This window comes from Podarcis filfolensis (genome assembly GCF_964270895.1).
Source record: "Podarcis filfolensis genome assembly, chromosome: 13".
NCBI classification, from domain to species: domain Eukaryota; kingdom Metazoa; phylum Chordata; class Lepidosauria; order Squamata; family Lacertidae; genus Podarcis; species Podarcis filfolensis.
This window is the reverse complement of record NC_139615.1, coordinates 23,020,784-23,035,952: the sequence shown is the minus strand read 5'-3', so window position 1 is coordinate 23,035,952 and position 15,169 is coordinate 23,020,784. Positions and strand designations below refer to the sequence as shown.

Sequence of the window (15,169 nt, the reverse complement as noted above, 5' to 3'; positions counted from 1 at the left end):
CATTAAGATAAATTCAAAAGTGTAAATAAGCTTTGATGGGTGCAATAATGGAATACTGAATGGTATAGTTTTATGATTTGTGATATGTAATATGATTTGTGATATGATTTATGATATGTAAAATGAACCATGGAAAGAGAAGGGAAGTCACTGATATCTTAAGGATGTAAAAATAAGTATTTTAAATTGTAAAACAGAAAATTTAACAAAAATTATATACAAAAAACCAAAATGTATTTGTAAAGTGCGATTGTTTGAAAGGGCTGTGCAATCTTCCTCAAAGCCTTGTGACCCCAAATGTGAGCTCTCTCCTTTAGAGAATCAACAAAGAGGAAGCATAGGGTGGGGTGAAAGTATTTTTCTCCCACCCACCCACTGTGTCTGTCGTCAGCTGTGGATTATATTTAGCAGGTGCGTGAGAGGACGCAGGGGCCAAGCCAAATTGGCTGCTTGTTAATCGTTTCCGGTTACAGCTGCTTTTGGATATTCGTGTTTCGAAGCCTATGGAGCCTCATGCGACACATGGCTCAAGAAGCCAGGAATCCTTCGGGGTGCAGAGCAAGAGTACATCCCCCATAAGCCCGCTCTCAGAAGAGCAGTTATGTTGGCAAGGGCTTGTCCTGCCTGGCGATTGGCATTGGTGAGCATGGGTATCATTAAGACTGCCTTAGGAAATGTCTGTCCTGAAGCAATGCAGAAGCCAGTTGCCCAGGCTGGGGGGCACACCTATCAATGGCGTGTATTGATTCAAGTGTACCCATCATATCTTTGGCTGTCAGTTCTAACTCTAATTCTGCACTCCCCAGTTCCCAAGCAGTGGGAAGTCAGAGTCAACTATTACAGCAGCTTTTCCCAGCCTGGTGCCCATCAGGTGTTTTGGACTACAACTCCCATCTGCCCTAGCTGGCTGAGACTCTTGGAACTTGTAGTCCAAAGCAGCTGGAGGTCACCATTGCAGGTTGCATTCCAGGATGTGTTTCTTTGCAAAATGAGAGCACCGACTATTTACAATGTTTTCATAATATAATCTCTTTATTTACAAATGTACAAGTTGAATGGGTATTACAGCAGCATATAAACAAGCATATAGGCAGGCAATACTACTACTACTACTACTACTACTACTACTACTACTAATGCTCTTAATTATATGCCACCCATCTGACTGGGTTGCCCCAGCCACTCTGGGCGGCTTTCCAGCAAAACATTGCTAGACCCACAGCAACATCAATTGTAGACCTCCAAATCGTCTCCTTGGTGACTCTGCCAGTCAAAGATCAAATTGCTCCTTACATCTCTTCTGCATCACTCTCTCTCTCTCCATTGGATATGACTTGTCAAGAGACAGTCCATCCATGGTGGCTGGAAAGAGCACAAAGAGCAGCGTTAACTGCTCAGCAATGTCCACTGTCACATCAGCAGACTTTGTGGTCACCATGATTAACAACCATACAGAAGTCTTGTAAATCTGACCATTGTTGCTGGCCCCTCATTCCCAATCTAGTCACACATAATTTTAGTCCACCCCCATTTCGTCTAATTCAGGGTGAGTGACAGACACCAAGGTTTTGTTGCCTTTTAGATGTAAGTCTATTTGGTTCCTTTCCATTCAATGAAGTGGCCAGTTATTGACCCAGGAGGGACTGAAATCAAGTCTTTTGAATCTCTGATCCAGAATCGGGACTGGAGAGCGACCCTCCTAAGATGAAAATCACATATGTGGGAGAGGAATGATTCCCTAAAGTTTTTCCTGCCCTGCCCTGCTGGCAGCTTGCTCTGTTTTCTGAGGATAACAGTCTTTTCTCCCCTGTTTCCCTAGCTTGACTGTGCTTTCTCTTTGCCCTCAGGAACAATGAGGTGTTTTGGTTTCGTGACGTGCATGGTGTCTTTGGTCCCTCAATGGCTAAGGCTAGATTTGGGATTGGTGCCATCCCTCCCTGCTTCACACATATGGCCTAGATTATTAGCAGCGCCGGCTGGTACCAAGAAGATCTCTGCTAGGCCGAACACAGCTCTGGGCCTCTGGGAGCAACCAAGGCACTTTGATATAATTCATCACCTCCTTGGCTGGGCTACGCTGAGCTGCGTTGGGCATCAACAGTCCCTGCAGCATCTCCAATGCCTGGGGAGTAAAACGCCCCCAATGGGGTGGACGTGGGGAAAAGCGGGGGCTGCGATGCCAGCAGACAAAGCTGCGGTAGTACCGGTCGGCGGGTACAGCTGTGAGCCAGGGGAAGTAGCCAGTTAGCACGCAGAAGAGCAGCACTCCCAGGGACCATGTGTCAAGGCTGGGCTGGGCCTCCAAACGAGCTTTGGGGCCCAGCGTGCTCAACTCGGGGGCCGTGTATGGCAGGCTCTCTGGCAAAGCCTCAATGGCCCGGCCTCGGGGGCAGCTCAGCCCAAAGTCAGTCAGCTTGATGCGGCGGCACTCGGGGTCACACAGCAACACATTCTCTGGTTTGACGTCACGGTGCACCAGCCCCTTCGTTTCCATGTACTCGAGGGCACTGGCAAGCTGCAGGGCACAGCGCTTGACCCGTTGCTCAGGCACACCAACCTGGAGGAAGAAAGGGAGAGCTGAAAGTCACGTGTGCAGCCACACAAATTCCCTGAAGGTAGAAACATCTCCAGGCTCCATTCCTCAGTTCTCTGGTAGGGCTAGGCGCTAACTGGTTTTCAACATCATGATATATCACCAGCTAAATATTGTGATATACTGTACTAATATATCACAATGTCTGAAATAAGGATGAAAGTATGTAGAGATAAAGAGTAGGGCTGAGGGATACCTGGTTTTCAACATTGTGATGCACCACAGTGTCTGAAATGTATGCAGAGGCATTGGCTGGCATCATGGGTTTTCCCACATTGTGATTTTTGCATAGCACACAAACACATTATGATTCACAATATATTTTCAGGTCAAAAATTATGGAACTAATATCACAGTATGGATTCTAACTGGTTTTGGATGATATATTGCCCAACCCCATTCTCTAGTGTGCTGAAGCAGGGAGAGATTATATTGTGAGATTATAAGTCTTAGGGCAGTTATATGCCCTGAGTGCCCACTGGAAGGACAGATCCTGAAGCTGAGGCTCCAATACTTTGGCCACATCATGAGAAGAGAAGACTCTCTGGAAAAGACCCTGATGTTGGGAAAGATGGAGAGCACAAGGAGAAGGGGACGATAGAGGACAAGATGGTTGGACAGTGTTCTCGAAGCTACCAACATGAGTTTGACCAAACTGCGGGAGGCAGTGGAAGACAGGAATGCCTTGCGTGCTCTGGTCCATGGGGTCACAAAGAGTCGGACACGACTAAACGACTAAACAACAACAATGCTTGGGGTCTTCTTTGGAGGTTCATGATTGATCACCTTTGCATCAACAACTTCCATTCAGCTCAGTTGCCTAAGTCAAGATGAGTGGATGCACTCTATCTAGTCTTTTGAAGCACTCGCTCTCAGGCAGCTTTCCAGAAAGCAACTTGAAAAGGAGCCGATGAGGAAGAAAATAGTGCATATGCACTTGTAAGGCTGGCTGTATCTTGTGTTTCTGTGATCATGTGTTGTAAGTATTGCGTTTGGTATCACATAAAAAAGACAGCATGCAGGGAAGCTTTTAAAATATGTTTCTAATTTCTCAACCATGAAGAGTAGTTAGAAAGCTCAACTGTACCTTTGTCTAAAAAGCCCACTTGATTAAACAAGCAGAAGACTTTTTTAAAAATGCAAAAAATACAAGTGTTTATAAAAACTACATATGGTGAGTACCATATTCGAAGAAGCATTGTCCCGTCTCATGCAGGAGGAATGCCTCTTATTAAAAGATGTTTTCTGCTGAAAACTAAAGACAGCATGTTTCCCGCTTCAGAGATATTGTTTTGACCAATATGCAGATTTAACCAACAGAGTAATCAGCTGCAACTCATAGGCAATCTTATTACTACAGGTGGTCCTGGCAGTGAAAACCAGCTTGGTACTATTCCATGATTTGAAATGACTTGGGAGTAGGGGGGAAAGGAGCATACAAGCAAAGAAACTCCATTCTCTCACATCTTTCTCCCCCACCATAACTTTTCAAAAAGCATGGAATGGGGTGGAAAGCTGCCAACTACAGAAGACATAAGTGGTCTGTGTCCATGCCTGGTGGTTTGTTACCTGTGGCACCATGAGCGAGAAGAGGTCACTGGCCAAAGCCAACTCCTGTGCAAAGACGTAGTGTTTGGGGGTCTGGAAAGCAATCCCAAGGGCAGTGGCAATGCAGGGATGGGCCCCCAAAGTCAGCGCAATGCAGTATTCATTCACGAAATCTAGCAATTCTGTAGCCTTCTTGTGTACGAATTTCAGTGCCATGGGTGTTCCTGCAAGAGAGAAGATAAGTGGTTCCTCCAGATGACCAATTTATTAAACATTCATCCTGATTTGCTGACACAAAGCTTACACGGAGGTTAGACTATATCTGATTTTTACTTTTTAAGCATTTGTGCTGATTTGTTTGCAGGGCAGTTATAGGACAATGAGCAATTATTCTGCATTAATCTCGATTTGCTTATGGAGTCCTTATCAGCCTTCCCATTAATTGTTCTTTTATTCCACACTTTCCAATGTTCTTCCCTTATTTAAAGTGGATTTATTGTGCTAGGGCAGCAGAGTGCTTCAGTCCACCTAAATGTGCCAAACAGTGGCAATTGGGAGGCAGCCAAGAGACCCTTGGCCCCTGAAAGAGAGGAGAAAATATAAATGGCTTGGGTGCCCCCCAAGGACATTCCACATCAAACAAGCTAGTCTCACATTTTGCTCTTGTGGTACAAAAGCGAACACAATTCTTTTCAGCAAAACAACAACATGCTATTGATTTAAATGATGCTGCTTTAGATCCAGTATAACTTATTTCAACCAGACAATCAACCATGACTTCATTTCCCATTGATTTTAGAAGGATCTACAGAGCAATCCTATATATGTCTACTCAGTACCAGAAATAAATCCCAATGATGTAAGCAAGTACAGGATTAGAGTATAATTGCAGCTACAGAGTTAGGGTCCATCCCAGTTCTTGAAAATCACCCTTGAAACAATAATGGAGAGAATAATTCAAAGATAATAGGAGACTACGTTCACCATTCTGCAGGTATAACAACATCCCCTATTTTCTCCGAAAATGGAAGCGGCACATACATTTCCTTGTGTTGTGTAGACTAGCAAAAAAAGAGATGTTGGTATTTCTTCTTTTTCAGGAGACAGACAGAGCTACATTTCTTCAGAGTAGAATGCAAGCTTCCCAGAACTGGGAACGGATGAGTTCTGTTCTCAGAAAGGATCCTGTTAGCTCTCTTTAGATGGACTCTCCACTCTCACCCCAGAAATCTATTCAACTGACACTTTCTAACGGCCACTTCACCAACAATCTAGAAGAACCTTCTCAGCCCCTTCCTTCAGGTAGAATAACATGGACTGATTTACACACATATCTTACACCAGGGGTTGGCAAGGTTTACCTCGCCTGGGCCAGTTCACTCCAGCAGAGATCCCTCCGTGGGCCAGATTGCATGTGCGCGTGAGCGAGCGTGCCCGCGTTTTTCGGCATCTGCGCAGGCGCGCTTTCTGGCATCTGCATCTGTGCAGACACAATTTCCAGCACCATGGAAGCGAGTCCCCATGCTACGCCAGTTTAGCACAGTGCATGGGGACTTGGGTTCTGACCTACCTTGGCGTTGGTGGACTGCCATCAACACATGCCCATAGGAGCCACTGCCAAGCTCTCGGAGGACAGTGTAACTCGAAGCCACCTCCACCTGGGGCAGGTTCTGAGAAGTCAACAACACCATCTCTTCAAGTCGTTTTGCAATGTCACCAGAGACGAGCTTCATGGCTGTTCAGGAGGAGAGACAGAAGAGACTTGGGGTGAATGCAAAAAAGACCACTGACCAACTGCCAATGTACCCTCCTGCATGTACACTTTTTTTGTGGGTGCCAGGTGACTAAAATGCATAGCAGGAATTGGGGCAGGGGTCACCCTTCTGCATTGAAGGCAAAAGGCCCATGAGAAAGAAATAATTGGAGAGGCATTTTTCCTGTGCCTTCCAAAATAAACAGTAGATCTGGGAATAGCCATTTCCATGAAACAGACTCTCACAAAAATGGACCATACTGCACAACACAGTATGCACAACACAGGCCTGAAACACTATAAAGACTGCACAATTGCCCATTCACCTTGATAGGTTCAGACAGCGCAAGGCAACCGTAATTATGTTATCTCACTACTGCAGATGGTCCCTTCCTTCCTATGGAAAGTGGGGTCATTTGTTACCCAACATGACGTTTCCCCTCCCCACACTTCCTTGCTCCTGCTATGCCTTGGTCATTCCAAAACAGCATGTATTGCCATGTGAGAGCAATGATTCCGTTTTTTGGCACGGAATCAGAAATGATGACACCAGAGTGTTTACATAACCAGACACCCCAGGTATTGGGCTTTGCATCAGCTGCCTCTGAAGGACAGCCAGATGCTGCCCAACTCTGGTGGAGCAAGTCACAAAATGAGACTCAGTGCAGAGTCCTGTGCCAGATGAAGGATGATTGCAAAAAGGTTTATGATGCTGGAGTTCTGACTTGGAGTGTAAAGAAAGGAGCACCTCTAACAGTGTGCAGACTGCTTTTGTTCACAGAGCAACCACAACCAATGCTCACATATTTGGGATCTGGGGGAAACACTAAGGGGGCAGAGAGTCTGATGAACAGGCAGCTGTGTTTCAGTCTCAATACCTCTTACGTTAGACAAAACTGTGAGGACTGGGATGGCGGGGGTGGGGAATAACTTAAGGATGTTTTAGCTTCACACAACACAAAAACATTCCTATAATCAGGGCTTCCCCCCCCCCCCTTCAGCTGGAACTCACCAGAATTCAGTTCCAACACCTTTCAAGTGGATGCTGTTGCCATTATAAGAGAACAAGGGAGGCATTCATGGTGAGTTCCGGCACCTCATTTTCTAGAAAAATAGCACTGCCTATAAAAAATACATTTTTCTGTAAGTGGCTCTATATGTCTTCCTCCCTTGGTGCAGGGTATAAAGCAAGAGAAAGATACTTAGGTTGCAATCTCATGCATAGGAGTGAGTCTTGAATTCAGTGGAACATGCTTCTGATTACACAGTTAAAGTCAAATGCACTTCCTAGCCTGTCAGTTTTGCACCTGAATTACAGTTACAGGAATTGCAAAGAGCACTCTAAACCTTTAGGCTTACCTACCTGCCAGGCCTATAAGACACACACTTACCTGCCACAATGGCGCTGGGGCACTTGTGCTTCTTCCTTTCAGAGTGTTTTGTTGACTGACTTGCTGTCTGTCTGTCTGTTTGGGACCTGCCACGTGGAGATCCTCATGGAGCCTTTTATAGCAGCGACTTCCCATCTGGTTCAGTCTAGTCGCATAAATAGGGAAGGCGGCCAAGCCACCCCCTCTCATCTCTTCTCTGCCCCAAAAGGTCAGGGCTCTGGAGTCCAGGCAGTTCCATGGGGCAGGATTAGCAGCCACTTAACAAGGTTATTTTTACCTACGCTTGCCCAGCTGCTGCTACGCATATGTCTATGTGTCCCAGATGTTCCTGGAAAGAAGTGCTTGTCTCTTCTCGCTCTTCAAAGGCCCGGTGGTGGCTGAGCTTTGATGAGACAAAGTGTATCAGGCCAGAGAAGAAAGGCCACTGTGCCCTTAGAGATCCATCTTTTCATAACTTGCCAGGCAGCTGGTCTCTGCCCCAGCCTCAACCTACATCCCATTCCAGAGCATATCAAACCAAATAATAATTATTGGTGACAAGCACTAAGCCTGAGAGATAATATATAACTTACCAGGGGCTGTGCACCAGCTCACTCTGCTCACTAACTCCCACCATTCCTCCCACACCAAACCCCTAGAGCTTGCCTTCCTTTGCACTTGCCCAACCCCATTTCCGAAGCCACTTTTCAATTCTGCAGTCCCACTTTGTACCCATTTCCCCCTTCACCTCCATGTCCATGCCTCTTCCCTTCTTCCTTTTGTGCACCCCCCGCACAAAAACCACCCTGCATCTTCCTCCTCCCACCCATTGCAACTACTAAACACCCTTTTCTCTTCCACTTATTTATGAAGCTACTTTCCTATTCTGCAGACCCCTTCATGCCCCTGCTTTCATCTTCAACCCAATCACATGCATCCTGCTCCCTCCTTTTTTTGCAACCTGCTTTGCACCCTCATTCGTTATTTTTTTCTCTCAGCCCTCCTTACTTGCCTCAACTCTCCCTTGCACATAGAGATCTCTCATTTCCACACCTTCCAGAGTTGTGCAGTCCCATTTGTGCGCATGCACACAGGCTCACTCACATGCAATTGCCTTCACCTCCTTTCCCTAGCTCTTCCTCCTTTTTTCAAGTCTCCCTTGTGCACAGACCACCCTCAATTTCCATGCCTCCTCCTCCTCTCATAATCTGCAACTCCCTTTGGGCATCCCACCCCATGCTGATATAAATCACTGCATCTTTAAGATGATTAGAATAGAATGAATAGAAACTTAATTAAGAGCAATCCTGTCAGTTAGCTTATTCAATTAGAAAATGTTAAGTCCAGTTGATGGATGTTGGACATATATGGGTGTTTGCTTGTTGACAAAGTATCTGTTTTAAACTACTACACTGAAGCTGGAACTTGATGCTGAAGACAACACATGATACCAGGAGTGAAATATATGATTATGGCATAGTACTATGGAATATTTGAGAGCTGTGGAATAGAAGAGGTAGAAATTTAAAACAGGCTTCCAATCTTTCAAGGTCTCTTTCATCTTGTTGCAAGCCCTCAAAGGCTATTAAAAACTCCTAGGTCTGAGGCCAATAATACTCAGGAGCTGGGAGGAGATAAAGAGTCCATTGATTTATTACTTTCCAAGCAATAGGTTACAGTCGGATCACTCCGCAAAAGCTGCAACCGTGACTCCGCGGCCTGAGGGTGATATAAGTTTTTACAGAAAACATTGCAATTTTCTCTAATCATTTTCCCCATTGCCTCATTCTAGTTGTTGGATACATTTCATGTTAGTGCGCTTGCGCAAGCTTAGCATAAGCACCGGCTGTTTTGCTCTCATGTATATGGCCTCCATATAGTAACATTGTGTTACATTTTTATAGCAAAATCAATTGTGCTTTGTTGAACCTACACGTACAGCTGCGTATGTTCTGTGACAAAAAATGTTAGCTTCTCTTCCCATGGGAAAGGGCGCTTGCATAACAAAAGCTTTTTTAGCAGTTTCTAAGCTTTTTCTTGGCATTTTCTTAAAGCTACAGGTTTATTAAAGCTACAGGTTTCTATGAGTTCCTTTTTTCCAGTCTTACCAATTTGGGGGCCCACAATCTCACTGTACTTAAATAATGCAAAAGATTGAGAAAAGCAGGGATGGAGGCTTAAAAACTAACACCAAAAAACTAACACAACAGAGTCTTTCGCAACTCCCTTCTTGCTCAAACCTTGTTTTAAACTGCCACCTCTTGCTCAAGCCTCTGCCATTTAGTATTGCCATTTCCCCCTCCATTTCTTCCTGCTTTATTCAAACTCCTGTCGTTTAAAGGTGCTCAGTGTTTCTCCACTCTCACTTTAGTTAAACCTCTGCCATTTATCCAAACCACCATTTCCCCCCTCTCAGTTTCCATCCCTTCCTGCTCCCATGCCATGGCCACTAGTATTGTACAACCTGCCTTCATTTTTGCTCCTCTATCCCTTCCTGGCTTTTTGCAAATCCAGGGGTGTGGTGTGACACTACAAATCATCCAATGGGGGCTTCAGAAATACATTCTTACATTTTTATAATATTGAGGCACAAGGAGGAAGACAAAACGGCTTGCTATTACCAATTGTTTGTGAATCAGAAACATCTAAGGATCATCAAAGGAATCCTGATCTGCCCATTTCTGTTTCATATTATTGACACAAGAGTCCCACTTTCCAAGCACAGTGCATTCCCAGCAAATTGTTCATTAGGCAAGTGTTTGCTTAACGAGCTGACAATTTCCATCCTTTCCTATAGGAACATTTCTATTTTGTCATTTGTCCAATATCCCTCCTCACTCCCTCCGTGGTTTCTTCCTGAAACAGCTGGAGCCAACCATCAAATGAGAGACAAAGGGAAAGCTGATTTGTCTGATCTCTCCTGCTCCCTGATTTGTCTGGTCTCCCTCCCTATTTTCTCCCTGCCAGGTTTAAGCCTGAAAATGGCTGACACTGACCAGCAAAGCACAAACAAGTAAGGGATTCAGCTGTTTGGATATCTGAATTGGTGGTATGTATGGTAACGTTTGGGTACAAATTCCTTGTGAATTTTCACATAGCAAGCATTCAGAAAGCGGGACCTGAATGTAATTTGATTCGGTGTTGGTCATTCTATATTTTACAATATTATATACTACCTTGATATTTTTTCAAAGTTGGTAGTTTATAATTGTTATATAAATATAACCAAAAATATCACGCAATTGCTTCACATTTCTCACTTCCGCAAGGCATGGGAAGTTCTAAGGCAGCTTTGACAAGGATACAGTAGTTTCCACTAGAGGACAACATACTGCAATATCTATTTCTTCACAGGCTGAACATGCAAGCAAGATGTTTTAATGTTCTTGTGCATTTTAATTATGTTTATAGTTGTAAACCACTTACTAGCATTTGGGCATATAAATGGTATATAAAATAAATAAGAAAGCAGTCACAGAGACTGGCAACGCTAGCCCCAAAGAAGCATCAGTGCCGTACCCTGAAACTGTTTTTGTCAGCCAAGTACTTTTTAGCAATGCTGTTTTCCCCTGGCTAAATTCAAATTGCACAAAGTGTCCCTTTGCATCTCCACCCAAGTCATCTGGGTGTGACACATTCCAGAAGTTTGGAATAGCCATTGCCCATCAAATACCAGGCCATACAAAAACCTAGACAGTAAGGGCTACTTTGCGTAATGAAGAATAAGGCTGGTGATGTTATATGGCAACTATGCAGTTGCTATTTCACACAATATATCTGCACAAATATATCCCATCAAGGACTACCTATTAGAGTGGATGGCAGGAGTACCAACTTGAATAAAATATTGGGAGAGGGGTCAGGTAAGCCATGCCCAGCATAATTGATCACAAGACACAGTGCATGCATACCATTTGAATGGCAATGCCCATCAACTCTATTTTATTAGGGAGGCCAAAGACCCCTTGGCCCCTGGGAATTTGCTCCTGTGGCGGATGGGAAACATGGAGATAGTGTTCAACTGAAAACAGTCATGTGTAGATGAACATGCACAAAAGCTCATGCAGAAAAATCGGATCCGCGTGACTGATGTGTACATCAACACTTTGATGCGTACACAGCCACTGTTAAGCAATTTTGAGGATGAACCCTGAAAGCTTAGAATTGAGTACCCCTTCTCACCAGATCTATTTACCTGGTGTGCATCAACAGGAAGCCTTCTGCAAAAGGGCCTGCTGATATGTGTATTTTCCCTGAACAGATTTTTGTCCTGACCTTTGCTTATTCCTTGGCAGCCTTTGCCTAGCGTGTGGCTTGCCCTTTGCCAGTGGTGGCTTACTGATGTACAAATGCAATAAACTCCCTCTGGGGAAGGGCTGGGGGGGGGGCTTACACAGGCAGGTGGGCAGTGCGCTGTTTGTTTGGTCTGGGTTTCCATAGAGAGTCACTCGCTGAAATTCTTTAGTGCTCTTGGAGAGAAGGGGGCAAAGAGAGGAGCGGAGGAAAAGTTCTCCTGGTGTGCAGAGCTCAGCTTTTTCAGCAGGCACTACTGCCTGTCTGGGAGCATAATGCTAGAAAAAGGCAAATAACTTCTCCTTAGTGGGGCTTGTCAAGTGTGCTGTTAGGGCAGGATTTGGGGGCAGAAGTCCAGAGCCCTGCTCAGAAACAGCTCCCTCATATGCAGCAGGACAGGCTTACGAGCATTCAAATAACATTATCCCACCCCTCACGAGGCAATTTGGAGTAAGTGAAGTAAAACACATTGCCGTCAACAGAGCATTCTCCCCCTCTCATCCATAATACCATTAAGTAATGGTGTTATGGTAACTAATGGAAGGAAAATACAACAGTTGCCTCAGGGGACAGATTCAAGAGGGAATTGGAAATTTTACCCCTCCAGTGTCAACTTCAGTATGTAAAATTACAAATGAAAGGGACAAAACAAAAAAAAAATTTTTCTGCCAGTAGCACCTTAAAGACCAACTAAGTTAGTTCTTGGTATGAGCTTTCGTGTGCATGCACACTTCTTCAGAGGTATCTGAAGAAGTGTGCATGCACACGAAAGCTCATACCAAGAACTAACTTAGTTGGTCTTTAAGGTGCTACTGGCAGAAAAAATTTTTTTTTTGTTTTGACTATGGCAGACCAACACGGCTACCTATCTGTAAATGAAAGGGACATCATTCACATATCAAGGCTGTTGATGCTGCTGCTGTTTTTACAGTAAAGCTTGGAGGAGAAATCCATTGAACCGGGGTAGGGATTCAATGGCCCTCTAAGTCAGGCTTCTTCAACCTTGGTCCTCCAGATGTTTTTGGCCTACAACTCCCAAGATTCCTAGCTAGCAGGACCAGTGGTCAGGGATGCTGGGAATTGTAGTCTCAAAACAACTGGAGGGCTGAGGTTGAGAAAGCCTGCTCTAAATGTTGTTGGGCTCCATGTCCCATCAGACCAAGGGATTATGGCCTGTGGTCTGGAGAGATTATGGGAGCCGTAGTCCAACAAACACCCTGCAGGCTGAGCACCAGCCATTTGTGCACTAAACCTTTCCCCCTATTGCATCTTTGCATCTTAGCACCTCACAGTCAATTGTTCCAGGCATTTTCTCCCTTTCTTCAGTTATTGGAGGTGGAATAGGGAGCAAAGTGCCTGAAACAACCAGCAGTGGAAAGGTAAGATGCAGGAAGAGAGAAATTTAGCTCCTCTCTCCCACGTGGGGGGCTTTTTTTCAGCTGGAGCTTGCTGGGATTCAGTTCTGACACCCCTCAGGTGGGTGCCATTGCCATTCTAAGAGAATGAGGCAGGTGTTAATGGTGAGTTTCAGCACCTCTTTTTCTAGAAAAGTAGGACTCAACCCCCTCCCCACCTGCACCACTTTACATGTGAACAAGCAAGACACCTAAAAAACCCTCACAACGGTCTACCACATCACAATCCAGTGTGTATGTTTGGGCCTTGCCCAAAGTATGGGAAATAGGGTTCTTTTTTGTTATTTGACAAAGTGTCTTGGTGGGCAGTGTATAACATCTTCCCAACCGAATTGAAGACTTTCCTGAGCTCTGAGCTGCACCTTAGGGTGTGAGCCTTGTCAGAAACCTCCCAGATTGATACCACCGTTCCTAATTAATCAGGAGGTTTATCACTCCATTTGATTAATATTGCCTCACCTCCTCCATCTTTGATGTGGGTTACATAAACTCACCCAGGTTGGTCACCGACCTGTGAACTATCCAGGCCAGTCATCTCTGGGGCTTGCAGCCATGGCAACCCCCTCCCTATAAACACTTTTGCTCCTTTAGAGTCAAGATTGTTCCATTGCCATAGCCAAAGATGGCTCATGCAGCTTCCATCCCGGGGGGGGGGGGTCCAGGATGGATCAGGAACTGGACCCATTATGATGCCCATTGTTCCATTCCATGACTGATCCTCCTTAACCGTCAGTCTTGCTGCCCTGGAGCCCATCCAGCTGGCGGGTGGCACATTCCTGCCTAATGAACCTCCAGGCAACAGCTGCAGACTTGGGCGCTGTTTACCTTGGCAAGGGTGCTTTCTGTTGGTCATTATCCTGGCACAGTAATGAGGGGATCAACACTCAGCTGGCATTTTGAGCTGGAGTTTTAGAGTCATGTATAGACCAAGATAAACCAGTGACTTTATGTGGCAGGCTGTGGGTTTTTGTTGTTGTTGATGATGATGATTTTGCTGAAACCACCACTGTGTTCACAACGTGCTCTAGCCTCTGCTTCTAGCAGTGGTTATTCAGAGCATGAGATCCCAGTTTGAATTTCAGGTCAACCAGAACTTGCTGTGTGGCCTCTGACAGGCCTCAGACTCTCAGGCCCCCCTCATCTGCACTATTGGGATTAAAAATACTGGCTGACCTCACAGTATTGTATTACTGGAATATGAGCGCTTGTAGCATTTCTAGGAAAACACTAAAGTATCATTAGTGCTTGACTGTATTGAAAATGAAACCACTGTTTAGTGGTTACGTATACAAAAACATGGATAACATAAAGTGAAACAAGCTTCCAAAGGAGACCTGTCATTAGGAACACGGTTATAACATTAAAAACTTATCTAGTCAGGCATCTGGTTATCACAGAGGCCTATGGGAAGCCTGCAAGAAGAACCTCATTGGCTCTTTTAGGAGGCTGAAGCTATGACTATATATGCATACATTAGCTATACAAGCACACTGAGCCTACCAAAGCTGAAAAATTTTATTATTTCCTTGCTGTGTAATAATTATATTTAATTTACTTTAGGATTCAGAATTAATATTCTGTTTTTATTTTTCTACATTCTCATATCAACTTTCCCTCAAGTAATATTTCTAGAAAAAGGTTCTTAGGTGTATGTGGTCTCCCCCTTTCCCATTTTTATCCTCACAAGAAACCTGTGAGGTAAATTTATTATGCTGAAAAGTGGTGACCAGACATCACAACAATAAAGGAATTTGAACACAGATTTCTCCTAAGTGCTATTGCTATTGCCCACATCATACTTGCTTTCCAGTTTCTCTCTCCCTTCTTAGGTGCTTTCAAGATGGTCAAAAAGCAGGTTATAAATGTAAATCATAATGGGTTTGCTAAAATTCTCCTGAATGCCGCCACAGCAGCAGCAGCAGCAGCAGCAGCAGCAACAACAACAACAACAACAATGGAAAGTGCTTCACACATTCTTGGCCAACTATGCAACAAGTCAGCTTTGATGTTTGAAGGGTCTGCAACTGCTGCACCACCTAAGAAACTGACTAAGCAGCTGCTGCAACTGTCAGATGTACCAAAAGGAAAAACAGAAAATTACTCACACACATACAGTATAGAGTGCTATGTACCAGTTCTGTGGCTCCCCAAGCTGGCAATGCAGAGAACTACAGCCATTTCCTAAAGTGGGGTTTAA

General features: G+C 44.7%; 2 protein-coding genes across 2 annotated transcripts in view; one reads left to right on the top strand and one right to left on the bottom strand.

Moving 5' to 3' along the window:
• Nucleotides 1-1,807: 1,807 nt before the first annotated feature.
• On the bottom strand, nucleotides 1,808-7,516 carry LOC310746652 (serine/threonine-protein kinase SBK2-like). Its single transcript, XM_083580632.1, has 4 exons — nucleotides 7,286-7,516; nucleotides 5,712-5,876; nucleotides 4,163-4,365; nucleotides 1,808-2,557 (listed from the first exon to the last, which is right to left on the bottom strand). Exons 2-4 carry the CDS (start codon nucleotides 5,872-5,874, stop codon nucleotides 1,964-1,966), a joined length of 960 nt encoding a protein of 319 aa, XP_083436758.1. The 5' UTR covers nucleotides 5,875-5,876; nucleotides 7,286-7,516; the 3' UTR covers nucleotides 1,808-1,963.
• Nucleotides 5,883-15,169, top strand: part of LOC310746622 (uncharacterized protein) — a 31,844-nt gene continuing 22,557 nt past the window's right edge. Inside the window, exon 1 of the mRNA XM_083580571.1 lies at nucleotides 5,883-6,976. The gene's annotated coding sequence lies outside the window, so the exon portion shown is untranslated. The remainder of the gene's footprint in view (nucleotides 6,977-15,169) is intronic.

What these genes read in the sequence shown, in the direction of transcription:
- LOC310746652 (XM_083580632.1), bottom strand. Translation starts at nt 5,874, where the DNA reads ATGAAGCTCGTCTCTGGTGACATTGCAAAACGACTTGAAGAGATGGTG. An exon ending in GGCAGTCCACCAACGCCAAG is followed by an intron (nt 4,366 to 5,711) that starts GTAGGTCAGAAC and finishes TCTCTCTTGCAG; the next exon opens with GAACACCCATGGCACTGAAA. An exon ending in TCTCGCTCATGGTGCCACAG is followed by an intron (nt 2,558 to 4,162) that starts GTAACAAACCAC and finishes TTCTTCCTCCAG; the next exon opens with GTTGGTGTGCCTGAGCAACG.